Consider the following 17,969-nt stretch of genomic DNA (forward strand, 5'->3'; position numbering starts at 1 on the left):
TATTGTTTCCAGCAACTAGCTTTCAGAAGCCTTACTGCCTCCAGCTGTGGTTGGTAGCTTTCACTGCCTCTTGTGGGAGTGAGTTCCATAGATTAACTATGTTCTGCGTGAATAAGTACTTTCTTTTATCTGTGCTGAATATTCTACTCAGAACAGACCCATGGAAATTAATGAACTTAAAAGTCAATTTCACAGTGTCTACTCTAAGAAGCACTACACTAGCTACAACTCAACAGATATTTACACAGATTGTGACTTTTAAAATATGAGCATAATTCATGATTTAAAATAGTTTGAATATACAGATAATTTTGACTCAGGACTCACCTTCCCTTTAACATCCTTGTTTCAAAGGCTATAGCAAAGAACACTGTCACACTTGAGGAATTCAGATAAAAAAACCCCCAATTTCATAGAATCATAGAATTGTAGAGCTGGAACCCTGAGGGTCATCCAGTCCGACCCCCTACAATGCAAAAATCTCAATAAAGCATCATAAGCAGTTTCTGACTAGCATTGTTTAACAATAGCAAAACAACAACAACAACAACAACAAAACACAACTTTTCCCACCGAAACATGGAGGCTGAAACGAAGCCCTTCAGTAGATCTGTGTATAAAAAGACAGTGACCTCAGCACGGTATAGATGATGAAAACGAATTCCTAGGTTCAGAATATGCTTAGAGACATCACTGTTTTTCAACTATAAGAAGACCTGAAATTTGCAGGTAGATCTTCAGAGTCTACTAGGAACTCTGGTAAATTCAACAACCCTAACCAATCAGCCAACCACTGTTGCAGAGTCACACACATTGCTTGTATTGACAATCAACAATGCTTTGTGCTGTAAGCCTAAGAAGGCTGTCAACTGAGGAAAGGATATTTTAGCAGATTACTCTGCTTTTTAACAAACTACATTGATTTAAATTTAAACGCACTTGCCTTATTTCCAAAATCTAATCATAGATGGCTTTTTCACATACCAAAGCAAGCACATGGTGACGAAAAACTAATCCACTCATTCTTAGCAGAAAAGCCATTGTGTATATTTCCTTTTTCATTCAGCATTACAGTAACACACAGTTAATCCTGTAACACACCAGTATAAAAAAAAGGCGTATTGGTTTTCAAAATACACAAACGTAACCACAGAAAAATAAATCCTCAGTCCTTTGATTAGTCAACCAAAGCTCTGGTTGATTAATCTACCAATTAAACTGATTGAAGACCTCAGTTCTCGCTCTCTTGGAAAGGGCCTACCATCTGATTATTAACATATAATTTACAGGCCCTTTCTCCCACAAAAGAAACAAGACAATATAAATGCCACATTCATTTTAATAATACACATTGTACTCTGTGCCCAACATCTGCAGAAAGGTAAAACAGACTCCCACCACACACACACACACACACACACACACACACACACACACACACTTCTTGATGTGTCCCTCTCTCTCTCCCATCCATGCCTGGGCTTATTGTTTCTTAAGTGACGGAAGGTTTAATCAAGAAAGCAGGCAATTCATCAATTGCAACGAGGCCGCCTGCGTGGGGCTGACAGCCCCCACATGGCTTTATACAGTGGAAAAACCCGGCCACCTGTCAGCCTCCAACCTTTTACGTTGGGATATACAAACGCACTCTGCGATCAATCCACCAGGCCTTCCCATCCGTCCCCTCCCTCTGCCTGATTATATTCCTCCTTTATGTTCGGCGCCGTCCGTCCCTCGTTATTGGCGGGGACAGACGGGGAGAGAGACAAGACAAGCTATGGCTGTTTATGCGCCATCGTAAAAATTTATGCACCCTTAAAGTGACTTATTCCCCCTTCTGTTTGACTCCCATTATTATAAATAATCCCCCCCCCTTTCTACTTCTACTTCATTCAGGATTCTGCTTCACTTCCATGCTTTATTATCTGTTGCCCCTGTGTAAATACACATCCCTCCTTGGCCTCTGTCATTTCGCTGCTCTCTCGCTCTCTGCTTGCCCTCCTGGCTTTGAGAAGCTCAAACGATGCTACCTGAGATGTGTGGTCCAAGCAACCACTTTTAATTACGCCTCGTGGGCCATATCGTATGTGGGCGGAAACAGTATCTATAACCTAATTAAGCCAGTTTCTGACTTCTCAATCCAGTTATCGCCGTTGTCTGTCACACTTCACTGCGACCAAGAAACGGAAGTACAGGTGAGGCCATGCAGATAGGAGAAAGCAGGCTTAAAACAAAACACAGCCAGGCTTCCCACTGGGTCTTTTAATAGCACGCATGGCCTTCAGGAACCAGCAAGCAACGCTTATAAAGGCATGGAGCAGATGACACAGGACTGATAGATCTGCCGACAGCTACTAGCCATGACAGCCTGTGTTCACTTTCAAGTACTCCAGGGGAGGAGAACCTCTGGCCTGGTGGAATCTAGTGTAGCCTCTCTGCCTAATACCTGGAACTCTCTCCAGGCAACACCCCCTCTCTGCAAGAACACACCCCTCACTGGCCTTCTTTGACATCCTCCTTGAGTGTCCTTTGCCTGGCTGGAATGTGTCCCTGGATTCTGACGCTTCTTGCTTGCCTGCGTGGAGAATAGAGTGCTGTGTAGAAACCAGCCTACTGTACAATGGGGAAAGTTTCACATCCTTTGTTCCTCTTGGTTTTGCCTCTAGTTCCACCCACCACTGGCAGGTGGCCTTTGGTAGAGAGTCCAGAAAGGGATGGCATCTCTCAGTCTGAAAAATGCTCCCCACCCCTGAAAAATCAGATGCCAGGGGAAAGCAGCAGGATAGCATCACTGCTATGCAGTGCTCAAATTACCAGTGGGGAAGGAGAGGGATGTCCTAGAACCCTTTTGTTTTGTGGTGGCCCTGCTCACAACTGTTTTCAAAAGGCTAGATGGAGGGGGACGTGGTGTGGCTAAAATTAGTGAGGGGCAGAAATGGGGTTGGGTGCTCTAATAACCACCCCACCCCAACTTTCATTTCCCCCATAATTTAAGAACTGCCTTCATGCTTGGTTGTGGGCTTCTGGGGCAAGGCTGCAGCTCAGTAATGGAGCATCTGTTCTGGATGCAAAAGGTGCTGGGTTCAAATTCCGGCATCTCCAAGGAGGGCTGGGAACATCCCCTGCCTAAAACCCCTGCTGGAAGTCAGTGTAGACCATGGGTAGGCAAACTAAGGTCCGGGGGCTGGATCTGGCCCAATCGCCTTCTAAATCCGGCCCGTGGATGGTCTGGGAATCTGCGAGTTTTTACATAAGTAGAATGTGTCCTTTTATTTAAGATGCATCTCTGGGTTATTTTGGGGGCCTGCCTGGTGTTTTTACAGTGGTACCTCAGGTTACATACGCTTCAGGTTACGGACTCCGCTAACCCAGAAATATTACCTCGGGTTAAGAACTTTGCTTCAGGATGAGAACAGAAATCGTGCGGTGGCGGCAGGAGGCCCCATTAGCTAAAGTGGTGCTTCAGGTTAAGAACAGTTTCAGGTTAAGAAAGGACCTCCGGAATGAATTAAGTAAGTAACCAGAGGTACCACTGTACATGAGTAGAATGTGTGCTTTTATTTAAAATGCATCTCTGAGTTATTTGTGGGGCATAGGAGTTCGTTTATTCCCCCCTCCCCTAATATAGTCTGGCCTCCAACAAGGTCTGAGGGACAGTGGACCGGCCCTTGCTGAAAAGGTTTGCTGACCCCTGGTATAGACGACACTGAGCAATGTGGACCAATGGTCTGATTCAGTATAAGGCAGCTTCCTATGTCCCTGTGACTGTCCACTGTCAGAGAAATAATTCAGGGCCAGGTGGATCTGTAGTCACATCCAGCCAAGCATTTGTGGTTTCCTTAATGGAACTGCAGGGTTCCCTCCCAAGCCATCCCAAGGCAGAAGAGCCCATCCAAAACTGAGCAGAGCTGTGGTTTCCACGGAGGTGGGGAAGGGAAATCTCTTCAACTTCCTCCCAAACCTTCTTCCCCGATCCGGGATCATTGCCAGGGCAGCATTCCCGCTCTCCTCATTTCCAAACCAATTAAGACCACACCAGAGTAACAAGGGAGGAAATGGGGGGGAATGAACACCTACATGAATTATGCGATCGTTACATTCCATCTCTGGAAGAAACCTACAGCGGCAGCTTGAGTAAAAACAAAAACAAAACCCTACCAAGATTACCATTTGATCAGCCCCTTCATTAAGGTACATGAGTTAATGCCATGTTCTTCTGTTATAAGTGCCAGTCACCATTAACACATGAAAAAGCCAAGGAAGGAAAACCAGCTGACAGCACCTCCCCCCCCACTATTTTTTTTGCATTTCTTGCAGTGCAACAGTACTCCCCTGCCAGAATTTCACAGCTTACTTTCTTTCCCTTTGCAAAAGATAAATCCCAGTTTCCCCTTGGCAGGGCCCAGCAAATTCAATGGGTCACTTTGCTGGATTACAACTCCATCACATCTAGAAACTCTTGATTCTACCCATGGGCAGCCAGATGACCCTGGGAAGCTCGTGAAGAAGGTGTAGAAACCAGTTTGTCCAAGCATCTCTTATTCAGAGATATACTGTTCTTTTACAATGGGTTTGCATTTACTGTATTTATTGTGGTGAATGTTGGAAGATGCAGGCCAGATAAAATGGTGTCCTATTCATTCAGCGCATATTGAAGCTATGGAATTCGCTGCCACAACAGGCAGGGATGCGGAGAGTGCTTTAAACAGAGGTTCCAACATGCATCATTGGGACAAGTTAAGAATCATCGCAGCTGGACAAAAGAACTCAAGGACAAGGGTTGAGAAGGGCCAGTGAGGTGTGTTGCCTGGGAGGAGTCCAGAGAGCCAGAGAATCCTGGAGGGCTGGATTTGGCCCCTGGGCCTAAGGTTCCCCAGCCCCGGCATAGCCAATTAGGAAATTAGACAAATCCATAGTAGAAAATCTGAAAACAGCGCCTAGTCAGGACAGCTATATGAAATCTATGGACTTGCAGCTGGTACAGCTCTAAACACCAGTAACTGGGGCCCATCAGTGGGAAGGACTAGTGGGCAGCTGACAGCAGCTCAGAGACATGAGGCTGGAATGGGACTTTCCCACGGACTGTAGCACCCAAGTGAACCAATGGCTGCTACAGGCAACTGAGGCTTCTGATCACAGGGCAGTTCCTTTTAAGACTTATAAGAACCATGTCTGAGCCCTGCATCCAGCACCCAATCAGACCACCTGCTTCTGCGGACAACTTGAAACTTCTGCTAGCGACATGGAGGATCCTTTTAAGACATGTGAGAACAACATCTGAGCATGACACCCCATCTTCTGCAGCATTGCAACAGATTCTGAGCTTCGTCATGCTCCTATAAAGGTAGAGTGACTCTACCAGGTGACTGTTTGAGTTGCCTGGGCAGTCAAAGATGGCTCTGAGTTATCTAGCATGTGTGTTTTTTTAAAAAAAAACCACGAGTAACGAACACTTTGTCTTACCTGATATGGCATATAAATTGGAGTGCTGGTACTCAAAGTCTGGTCGAGTGCCATGCCCTTTCCCTCGAAAACTGGCTGGAAGTGTCAGAGATATATGCCTAGCAAGGAAAAACAAAACAAGTTGTTACAAGATCAAGGTTGCCAGCAATAGGAGTCCTAGAACCAAGTATGACCTGTCTAAGTCTTGAGATTGGCTTCCAAAGGTCTTGTTGCTCTTAGGAGGTCAACAGGTGGGTGGTAGGGCAAACAGGTTTTTTGGTGGTGACACCCAAACTTTTGGAAACTTTGCTGATTTCCTTTGGGGCCAGGGTTAAGGAACTGTCAACTCTCAACTTACATGGGGGCTACATTCCAGGGACAGGATGCAAGTCAAATTGCATACGGTCAAAACACACTTTCCCCTCACCTCCAAGTGTTCTCCCAAGGGGACACAGAGTCTCCCAAGCCTGCTGAACACTCTTCCCTGCAACTCCAAATGTTCTCCCATGGTGGGTGTAATGGCGAGTTGGATTGCTGACTTTCCTCCCCCGTTTTTCAGACAAGCACATAAAGCTGAATTCACCCAAGTTAAATGCACATGAGCTGCGAGTGGACTGCATTCAGAAAGCCCTAAACATTTCTGGCCCGATTCTTTATGCTCCATCTCAATCAACAGGATTATCTGATGGTTTTGGTGGTTCTACATACTCCTGAGGTTCCACAGGCCCTCACTAGGAACTGAGCCTTAATTGGGGCAGGGCAGTTCCTTGTGGAACTCCCTGCCGGTAGAGATTAGGAAGGAATTGTCCTTGTCTTCTTTTAGATGTCTTCTGAAAACTGTATTGCTTCAATAGGTGTTTGCAATATGTTTTATGTTTTCTTTTTCAACCAGCCAATGATGCTGTATTGATGTTTAACTGAACCCTATTCATTTCACAGAGCTACAATTCCCAGAGTAGTTTAACAGTCAATCCCTCTTCCCAGGGGACTCTGGGAATTGTAGCTCTGGGAGGGAAATACGGTGGGCTCCTAACAACTTTCAGCATCCTTTAATAAATTACCGTTCCCAGGATTCTTTGGAGGGGAGAGCCATGAATGTTTATAAGGATAGGGTACTGCTTTAAACGTATAGTACAGATGGGACCTTATTTTAAGTAAGCGTTGCTGGTTGGCCAGGATGGATATAAACTTATTTATCCCTGCAAGCCAACAGCAGAAATGTGTTTTCCTTATGCCTTTAAAACTGCTTGTCATTTTATTCTATAGACAGGAAATTAGATGTGGAACATTCTCTCTCTCTCTCTCTCTCTCTCTCTCTCTCTCTCTCTCTCTCTCTCTCTCTCTTACACTTACACACACGAGAAACCAACAACAGCCCAATTTATAAAAGTCCCCAAGTTCCTAAACACATATTGTTAAATGTGAGCAGCTTGGCACCATATGGCAAATCAATTACTAGTTTCAATCCCGAAACACAGACACGCACACACCCAACCCGAACAAAAGCAGGTTGGGGGAGAGAGAGAGAGAATGGAGGTGTGGAGCGAAGAAGAGAAACAGCAAGCCAGAGAGAGAAACAATCTGGAAACAATGGAAGAGTTGAAATGAACAGCGGCCGCCGGAGTTTTGAATACAATTAATCATCATTCCGAGCCAACGGGAAGCCATATTGACGCGGGCCCTGCATTTGAATATTTAATTAGGGCGAAGTTCTTCATCAAATTATTGCAGATTGGGTGGGGGGGGGAGGCTGGTGTGCGTGAGGAGGGAGAGAACAGGCGCAACTCAAACCCCCAAATCCCTTTGATCGAAGCTGCCAAAAAGCTGCACTGAGCCTGTTCAAAACCGCAGGGCTAATTCCGATGCGGCTGCGAAGGCATTTAGCAAAAATAAAAAACAGAAGAGGAGTAATCATTGAAGTTGGCTTATTAGAAATGCATTGGGAGGGGGGGCTCTGATCTTATACGAAGAAGCGTAACACTCAGATGAAGATGGACACACAGACGGAGTGGGGGGAGAGAAAGAGAAACTTGATTTGGTACTGTGGGGGTCCTTTTCATTTCCAACCATTCCTGCTGCTGTTAGCATGATCACTTAACCAGGATTTTAATGGGCACAGTGTCATCACGTGGATTGAAAGCTCACCACTGGCTGCCATCACAAAAATAAGATGGATCCTTAAAAAAATAATATACACCCTGGCTTTTGACCCTTTAGGTGTATCTGTTTAGGACTCTTTATTTTTCTGTTTGTAAGTTGTTTTAAACTGCTTTCGATACTGTGCTTTAACTACTGTAAGCGGCCCTGGGACCTTGGAGTGAAGGGCAGGCAATCAATCAGTCAATCAATCAATCAATCAATCAATAAGCAAGTGCAAGCCCAACGTAAAAATTAAATAATTTATTATTTATTGAATTTCTAACCCACGCACCCTCCCAAAGGACCCCCGGGGTGGCAAAACAGATGTATTGTTTGAATGAAACAAGCAAAGAGCAGACATTCTAACACAGATTTAAAAACTCTAAAAACAATTCCAATTAAAAACATCTAAAATCAGTTCCAGGGTTTTTAAAAAATCATCATCATAAAATAAGTTTAGAACATTTCTCCAGCAAATCATCCTAGGGCTGCCTGGAACAGTATTTCATCATGTTATATAATAATAATAATAATAATAATAATAATAATAATAATAATAATAAACACTGACTCTTAAAGCACTCAATCAGGAACAAGGAATCCTGTAGCCCTGCAGATGTTGCCTGACGACAACTCCCGTCATCCCTTAGCCATGCTGGCTGAGGAGTTGCTGGGAGTTGGAGTATACCATCATCTGGAGGACACCACTCTGGCTACTTCTACCCTCTGTCTCCCTACCCGCTCTCTCAGACCATCAAGTCAACTCCCCCTCTGACATCAGAGGTGGGGTCAGGCTGTGCTATCTTCCCACCTCCAAAACGCTTCACAGTTTCATTTCTATACAGATATATTTGATTTATATCCCACCAGACTAGGCCCATGGGCTGGAAGTTCCCCCATAGATATTTTAAGGCCACCCCGGTATTCCCGCTCCCTCCACTAACTGGATGCAACACTTGAATGGGCAGTTGTGGAGCCTTTCAAAGACCAAATCCTTCTCTACCCAGTCCCTAAAATGCAAGTCAGTGTTCTTGCTCAGAAATTCTCCCCGTATGGGATACACAAGAGCAAGCGACGGTGGGAGACTGCGGATGAGGAAGAAAGAAGGGGGGAGGGGAGGGAGAATGTCTTTTAATGAGGAACAATACAGCCCCTAGTCTCTCTCTGGAGCCATAATTAGAGCAAATTAATTGAAGTTGTGTTTTGACACACTTGCTGAACGCACAGGCGATGCATGACATGCTTACAACTCCACTTGCGGCAAACGGCATGACGGAAGCGAGGATACAAAATCACTAGGTGCGCACAGGAGCCGATTTGCATGTGCGGTGTGCAGGCACTAAGCCATTCAACGGTGCTCCTGTGAAAAGTTGCCACTGAACGATATTAACAGTAATTACTAAGACTTCAGGAGAATCTGTAATGCTGAGAGGTGGGAGGTAGAGGAAGGCTCTCATTAATAGGAGCCACTGCCAGTTACTATCATTTCTTTTGCACATGCAGAAAAGCCAGAATCTCCCACCTCCATCCCCACCAGCATTAAAATGGCACAAAATAGATGGGGGTCAGGTAAGAGACAGAAACATCCTTTCAGGATTGAGCAGAAACACCCAGGGGGAAGCCACCACCACCCTCCCACTTCCTCCTTGTAACAAAGAATAAAATCTACTCACAGGAAGCTGACATCCCAATCTATTCTGAAGCAGTCTCCACCCTTTCTAATGCCTCTCTTTAAAAAAACTACACTGGTTTTTCCATTGCTTTCCTCATTCATAGCAAGTTCCTGATCCTCATGTTTACCTACATTTTCGACCTGCCTGTTCTTCTCGGTTTTAATGTCCTGTGCTCACTTGTTGCCTACTGTCATTTCTTGCTGGCATTAGGCAAACGACTCCTCATTTGACCAAGCTTTTTTAAAACAGACCTTCTTAATCTCTTAGTCCCCTGGACTGCAAGAAGAACCTATCCATTCTGAAGGAAATCAGCCCTGAGTGCTCACTGGAAGGACAGATCATGAAGCTGAGGCTCCAATACTTTGGCCACCTCATGAGAAGAGAAGACTCCCTGGAAAAGACCCTGATGTTGGGAAAGATGGAGGGCACAAGGAGAAGGGGACGACAGAGGATGAGATGGTTGGACAGTGTTCTCGAAGCTACCAACATGAGTTTGACCAAACTGTGGGAGGCAGTGGAAGACAGGAGTGCCTGGCGTGCTCTGGTCCATGGGGTCACGAAGAGTCGGACACGACTAAATGACAACAAATATTACATTTGACTGCTGTAATTTTATGCTTTCCTCTGCCCTGACATTTTAAAAAGAACCACAACAACCATGTTTAATTCAGTTTCAAAATCATTTTATCAACACCTTAGTTGCGGTGTGAGCAGCAATACTGAAGGGTAGCTTAGAAATTAATAAATCTAACAATGAATGCACATCATCTAAAGGTGGGATGGAGAACCTGTGATCATCCAGATGCTGGGATTATGACTGAACGCCTCTAACACTCCAGGTTCAATCCCTGGCAGCTTCAGGTGAGGCTGAAACCCTGGAGACCTGCAGCCAGTCAACACATTTATTTACCGTATTTTTCGCCCTATAAGACGCACTGTCCCATAAGGCACACCTAGTTTTTTTTTGGGAGGGGGAATTATTCCCCCCCCCAGGCGCGGGGCTGGGGCGGGGGAGGCCCGCCCGAGCTTCCCCCGACCCCAGCCCTCAAACAGGCAGCTCTCTGCAAGCCATGGGAGCCCAGCGCTGGCTCCCGCTGCTTGCAGAGAGGTCCACGAAGCCTGGACGCGCTGATCTCAGCACGCGCAGGCTTCGGCATGCAGGCAATTCTCCGCAAAGCCTGGATGCGCTGATCTCAGCGCACGCAGGCTTCGGCATGCAGGCAACTCTCCGCAAGCAGCAGGAGCGCTCCCACTGCTTGTGGAGAGTTGCCTGCATGCTGAAGCCTGCGCGCGCTGAGATCAGCGCGTCCAGGCTGCGCAGACCTCTCCGCAAGCAGTTCACAACATAAAAACACAAAATGGAAATGCTAAATAATGGTCTCACTCAATATAAGGCAGTTTCCTTATATCCTTATATGAGGTGTGGATGATTGCTTTTGAAGGCCCCCTTGGAAGGCAAATCACAGGCAAATGTCAAGTCAAGATTTTAAAATACACTGGAAAGAAAAAGAGCCACTAGTGCCAGACCACCAGAGTTAGACGCTTATGCCTTCTTTTGCAAAACTGAAGCCAACATCAACGTACTTTAAGTTTCTTGTCCAGGCAGGGCTCTGCAGGGAGGGCCAACTGTTAAAAGCGTTCATAAATGTTTAAAACTCTCATCGAAGCCCATTAAAATATAAGCTCACGCTGCTCTTAAGTTCCCCTGCTTCTCCCTCAGACACGACACCCCCCCCCCAAGTTCACCCTCGTCTGCAGACGAAACCCACTGAGTTGGAACCACTTCAGGTGCTTTGACATCCAAGCAAGATGCAAATCGTGTGGGTTCTGTTAAACAATATTCTGGAAACAGCCTCTGGGCTCTGTTCTCTCTCCACAGCTGGAGGCATAAAGCTTCCAAATACTACTTGATGGGAATTGCAAGAGGAAGAGTGCTACTGTGCTCAGATCCAACTTATGGGGATCCTACACTGTGCTCAGATCCTTTCTATTTGGGATATCCAGCTGGCCATGATGAGAAAAGGAGGCTGGACCAGATGGGCCACTGACATGACCCAGCAGGTATTTCTGATGTTCTAGGGAGCCAACCCTGCTAACAGGTCTGGCTGCTTGCCCCTCTGCCCAGTATTCCGTTCTCTTGGCCGGGAGTGGCATTCCAAGGTAATGAGCAAAGAGAAAGCCCCCTTTCCCCGTTGCCTGTTACATTACCCTTTTAACTGGAAATACCTTGGGTTTAATCTAAGACCTTTTGACTGAAAGCAGAGACATGGGAAGATATCCTCGACCAGGCTTGAAACTCATCCATCCAATTAAGCATTATCTACTTTGACTGCTGCTTATGAGCCATACTTGCATTCCATAGATTCTGGGTTTGATAAGCATATTAAGAACTTGAGAGAATGACCACAGCTCAGTGGTAGAACACCTGCTTTGCATGTAGAAGGTCCTTAGCTCAATCCCTATTGTCTCCAGGGATGGCTGGGGAAAGCTCCTGCCCAAAACCCTGAAAAACCACTGCCAGTAAGTGTAGATAATACTGAGCCAGATGGAGCAATGCCTGGATTGATATAAAGTACCATCCTATATGGGACACGGGTGGCGCTGTGGGTTAAACCACAGAGCCAAGGACTTGCCGATCAGAAGGTCGGCGGTTCAAATCCCCGCAATGGGGTGAGCTCCCGTTGCTCGGTCCCTGCTCCTGCCAACCTAGCAGTTTGAACGCACGTCAAAGTGCAAGTAGATAAATAGGTACCGCTCTGGCGGGAAGGTAAACGGCATTTCTGTGCGCTGCTCTGGTTCGCCAGAAGCAGCTTAGTCATGCTGGCCACATGACCCGGAAGCTGTACGCCGGCTCCCTCGGCCAACAAAGCGAGGTGAGCGCCGCAACCCCAGAGTCGGCCACGACTGGACCTAATGGTCAGGGTCCCTTTACCTTTACCATCCTATATTCATAATATTCGCAATCTTATGTGCCTCCCTACCCCAAGCCAAGTAACTGGCATTTGGAGGTAGACTGCCCATGAACCTGGAGGGCCCATTGACCATTGGTGCTATTGTTATATACATTTATGGGAGACCAATCCAACAAAGTTCCAGCAGGGTTCTTCATACGTACTTGTGTCCCTGACCTCTGACTCACCACCCCGACACATCTTTCTGACATTATGTCTAGCAATCACATGAGCATGTTTCACACACCCACAGGATCAAAAGCTATTTGGCAGTCAAGGATCAGAGCTGGGAAGGGAGGAGAGGCGAAATTCAACATTAACATGCAGAAGTTGAAACCAAAATCCCCAGTCTTGGGCAAGTGGGACGTGAAACGCAGCCGACACATCTTTTTGCAATTGGAGTGTGTTCCATTTCCCAAAGTGTCTGTCGCAAGCTGATAACTTTTTTGTTGTTGCTGCATGGATGTTAAGTACAATTATATCTGCCACTGGGGGGTGGTGGGGGGAGGAACGCACAAACACAGAGAGAAAGGAATGACATCTTTGCTTGAAGCTGACAGATTGTTTGGAGACCGTTTCAAGGATAGCAAGAGAGGCACTGCAGGAATGAATCCCAAGCACGCCATGGGTAAGTCTGGGTACAGATTGGCAAATCTGCCCATTTTTGGTTCTTTCAAGTTAATAATTTCCTCTCCTAGTTGTAAGTTCACTCCCATGATTCTCTGCACCACTGTGTGATTTAATTCTGTTTAGATAAAGCATGCACACAACACATTATCTTCCCCCTATGAGGAAAGGTGCAATGTTTTAGAATTTTTTAGTTTAGAGAAAACATAGAGTTGGTATGTTAGACGTTTATAAAACGATGCATGGCATGGAGAAAGTTTTTCTCCTCTTATAACACGAGAACTTGTGGACATCCAAAGGCAGCTGAATGTTGGAATACAGAGGGCAGATAAAAGGAAGTACTTCTTTATGCAGTACATAGCTAAACTGAGGAACGTTCTCTTGCCGGAGGCAGTGATGGCCACCAACTTAGATGGCTTTAAAAGAGGATTAGACAAATGGGGAAAGCTAATGATGGCTACTTGCCAAGATGGCTATGCTCTGCCTCCACACCTTTTGAGTATCAGTTGCTGAAAACCATCTAGCTGGCTGCTGTGAAAACAGAATGCTGGACCAGATGGGTCATTGGCCTGATCCAGCAGGCTCTCTTTATGCTCTTAAAGTACTTCCTTGCCCAGCATAGCTACGCTTTGGAATGTGCTCCCATAGAAGGAAGTGATGACCACCCACTTGGATAGCTTTAAAGGAGGATCAGAAAATTTATTAGAGGAATAGGCTATCAATAGCTACTACTCCAGGGGTCTTTGTGGCTTGGGCTGGTTCATGGTCCCGCAGATGCTGCGGTGGGCCGGAGTATGTGTGTGTGTGCGCGCATGCGCAAGTGCTATTTCCAGCAATCCTTCTGGCATGGAGGAGGCGTGCGCAGCTTCCCATTGGCTGCAGGAGCTTCCTGCAGCCAATGGGAAGCCGGCCAGCATTGCAGAAGGCGGTCCCCATTCTGCTCCGCAATGGTTTAGCGCGGTGCATGGGACTCGACAGGAGTCCCCAAGCAGTCAGTGGGGGTCCATGGGCCCCCCATGGGGGGGCCACTTACGGCGTATGGGCCTTAGGTTGCCGACCCCTGTACTAGTCACAATGTCAGAGGCAGTATGTCTCTGAATACTAGTTGCTAGGAACCCTTTATATTGCTTGCTGAAGTACTCTAAGTTGGGATATGGTGACTAGTGCTAGCATATATATATAATTCTTTTTATTCTATTACAGTTTAATTGTTTTTAGATGTTCCCCCAATTAATTTAGCTGTTCTTATTTTATCCGTAAGCCGTCTTGAGTCCCTGTCATGGAAAAAGGTGGGGCATGAATAAATACATAGTAGCAATAATGACTATATTTTATGTAATAATGCCCAGCTTTCAGGCTTCCCACAGGCATCAGGCCAGCCTGATCCAGCAGGCGTGTTTTATGTCCTTATGCTCACAGTTAACAGGTATCCCATAATACTTCTTCTGCATTTGTAAGAACTTGATTACAGTGGTACCTCTGGTTGCGAACGGGATCCGTTCCGGAGGCCCGTTCGCAACATGAAAAGAACGCAACCTGTAGCGGCATGTCTGCGCACGTGCGCTTTGCGATTCGCAGCTTCTGTGCATGACGTCATTTTGCGCTTCTGCGCATGTGCGAACAGCAAAACCCGGAAGTAACCCTTTCCAGTACTTCCAGGTCACTGCGGGACGTAACCTGAAAGAACGTAACATGAAGCAGACGTAACCTGAGGTATGAATGTATTTAGTCTGGCAGCACCCACACTTGGGAACGCCTTGTCTACTGACATTCGGCAGGCACCTTCTCTGTACTCTTTTCACCACCTGCTAAAAGCATTCTTGTTTAGACAAACCTGCTAACATGTTTAGAAAGCTGATGCAAGTTTTAATCTATTTTTAGTCTATTGTTATTTTAACTTTTAGAACATTTAAAATTATTAATTCTTATTGACAATTTCACTGTTTTATGCTTTAGTAAACTACATCATCACCACCATCATCATCATTATTATTTTATACTGTCAAGTAGTGTATAAAACTGTATAAAAATCCCACTGGCATTGGAGAATTTGAGAAGAGCCTCACCTGGGCAGGTTAGCAGCTGGCGTTGTAGCTGGAGCTTGTGGAGAAGGTGTTGTGGGCTGAGACGATTCATGGTTCCTGGGGACTTTGCCCATGCGGTACCATATGCCCATGTTGTTCAGTTCCCTTTGCAGCAGACAAGAGAAGACAATCAGCCACACAGCTCAAGTCAATGGTCAAGGTAACAAACATGCTAGCACTTGGGAGGTCTTGGCAAACAAACAGCGTGGGGTCCCTTTGGTAGGGAATGCTGGACTCCTATCTGGAAAAACAGTTCCAAAATTCCTGACTTAAAGGGTGAGGAGGAGATGGGACCCTTACCCAATGAACGTATACTGTGGAGGGGCTTGTTTGCCCCGGCCCAGGATCCGAATATCGCAAATTGCGGCCTCCGTAGAATCCCGCGGAATGAACTTGATGCAGAGCCTCTTCTTCCGGAAAGCAGTTTCTTCTGCAAAACGCCACAGCGTGAGAGTTCAGGGGTAGTTTCCCTCTTCTCTTACTCCAAACTTCTCTACAAAACCCAGACCTTCTTTAAGTGTAGCCCTCCTCTGAACACCCCCACGCACCCTCCCCACGCCTTATGGTACTCCCTGATTTTTATACCAATAGTGGATATTGACGTATTATGTTTCTTCTACATGCATATTCATGTACATGGACTCAGGGGTTACCTGATAGGTAAAGATACCAACCTCATGTAGTAGCCCTGATGATGATTTATAGATCGCTCAGTATGTGAAAAACTCAAAATGGTTCAGATTACATAAAAATATCCAAATCATAAAATCATGGAGTTGGAAGCTAACCCAAGGGTCATGTAGTCCAACCGCCTCTATTCTTGCATTGCAGGGGGTTGAACTAAATGACACTTAGGGTCCCTTCCAACTTGGTAATTCTACGATTCATGTATTTTTACCTACTGTAACTTGCTTCAAGATCTTCAGTAAATGGTCCATAAATCATAATCAGGTCTACTTTGTTATGTTGGCATCTTAATACCTAGGCCAACCCCTGAGCCCATGTACAATTCTTTCTTCTTCTTTTCTTTCTGCAGAGACAAACCTAAAACCTGGACCGCATCATCAAAGGGATCTGGTAGCCCACCGACCCCCCTCCCCACTACGGTGCACAGCCTCTAAATCCAGACTGCGGTGCACAGCCTCTAAATCCAAACCACACAAATTATAGTGTAGGAGCAAATCTGGGATGAAGCACAAAACACGTATATAATTCCCACAGCAAGTGGTCACCACTACAAAGCACCTTCTCTAAGAGGGTATGCACAGGATCTGGTCACCGCAAAGACCAACAGTCTCAACTCACGTGTGTCCATGGTCTCTTGGATAGGAATGAAGCCGACAGGCAAAGTGTCCTTGATATCTATGAGCTTCATATCGACCAAGACATTGCCCAGGTGGCTCTGTTGGGAGACAGAAGGAAAGTGATGCCCAAGAGGCGATGAAACCCAAACAAAATGACAATTCTTAGAACTGAGCGTGCAGTTATGCACCTGCCCCACATACGCAGTGTGCGAATGGAGCAAAAACTGGTCACAATCAAAAGGACTAGAAACTTAATTCCTCCTTTATTATTACAGTACTATTATTAAAAGTGCCATTGCCAGGATGCTGAATTCGACAACTAGGTTTGCATCCAACTAAGTTGTGCTTATGTCATGATTTCCCCCCAAATAATTTTGGGAGCTGTAGTTTGTTAAGTATGCTGGGAGTTGTTAGGAGACCCCTTACAAAGCTACAATTCTCAGAACGGTTTAACAATTAACCTCTCTTTCTAGGGAACTCTGGAAATTGTAGCTCTGGGAGGGGGATATAGGTGTCCTAACAGCTGTCAGAACCTTCTGACATTAAGAGCTGTTTGTGACAGTGGGAGGGAATCCCATGACAGGTGGTGAACTCTCCTTCCTTGGATGTTTTTAAGCAGAGGCCACCTGTCTATTTGATCTAGAAATTCATTCACTATGATTCTATTCTTCACCTAAACCAACTCCTCTCAACCTGCTGCCCAGTTGTGGGGGGAAATTTAGTTTTTTAAAAAATCAATTTTAATCAATTATGTGTTGCTGTGCTTGTGGGGTGTGGAAAGCTACGCAAGTACTTTGGGATTCAGTGGGGGATGCATTTGGGGACAGGGAAAGGGGCAAAAAGGCTGCCATCAAAATTTAAATGGGGAACTAATCTGGTTGCATACACACCACGCATTTAAACCACATGACTTTCCCCTAAGAATGCTGGGAACTGTAATTTACTACCCATAGTGCTACAATTCCCAACACCCTTAAACTATAACTTCCAAGATTCATTTTTTTTTGGGGGGGGGTGAAGTCATGTGATTTAAATTCGTTCTGTGTACACGACCATTGTGACATTGAAAGAACCCTACTTTAATCAAACGAACTTTGGGGGAGAGTGAGAGGGTTATAGTTGATGCTAGTCCTACTCATCGAGTAGACCCACCAAAGTTAATCGGAAACAACTACCTTATATTCATTCATATCAATGGGTCTACTCAGAGAAGGACTAGTATTGGACACAACCCAGGGTGTTTAAACATATCCAGCAAACAGCTCTTATCTGGAGAGCAAAGACATATGTAATGAATCTGGCTAATTAGCTCTACATGTATTTCGTTGCAAGGTCCAAAAACAAGAAAAGTTCCTGGGGGGAAAGAAAGAAGAGGAGCATCTGCAAGCCAGCTGGAACAAGGAATAGTACATGGAATCCAAACTGACGTCTTCCCTGATTAATCAAGCACTGGAGAAAGAAAAACCTCACGAACAAACCAACAGATCCTCTGATGTTCGGGCTGTGAGTGCCGTTCCTTAATGTATGCGAAAAGGTGCAATATACACAGAAAGTGGGAGGAACCTGCAGCCTTGAGGGGGAAATAATAATGTCTGTAAAAGTACAAAAAAAATATTTGCGAGGAGGGGAACAAAGCAGGGAGCGGGAGGCAAGCCCAGCCCAGTTAAGACTGGGTGTGGTCAATGGCCATGGAATGCTGTTGGAATGAGCAGGAATGGGAAACTGGAGGAAGGGGGAATGGAATGCAGT

General features: G+C 45.7%; 1 protein-coding gene across 3 annotated transcripts in view; it reads right to left on the reverse strand.

Annotated features, from left to right (window-relative positions):
• MVB12B (multivesicular body subunit 12B) overlaps positions 1-17,969 on the reverse strand; it is a 97,989-nt gene that overhangs the window by 50,332 nt on the left and 29,688 nt on the right. For all 3 annotated transcript variants that reach the window (XM_081896611.1, XM_081896610.1, XM_081896609.1), the window contains exons 4-7: positions 16,222-16,318; positions 15,217-15,346; positions 14,899-15,021; positions 5,464-5,561 (exon numbers count right to left, since the gene is read on the reverse strand). In XM_081896611.1, the coding sequence (XP_081752737.1) occupies positions 5,464-5,561; positions 14,899-15,021; positions 15,217-15,346; positions 16,222-16,318 (448 nt within the window). The remainder of the gene's footprint in view (positions 1-5,463; positions 5,562-14,898; positions 15,022-15,216; positions 15,347-16,221; positions 16,319-17,969) is intronic.

Source organism: Podarcis melisellensis (genome assembly GCF_964234715.1).
Source record: "Podarcis melisellensis genome assembly, chromosome: Z".
NCBI lineage: Eukaryota > Metazoa > Chordata > Lepidosauria > Squamata > Lacertidae > Podarcis > Podarcis melisellensis.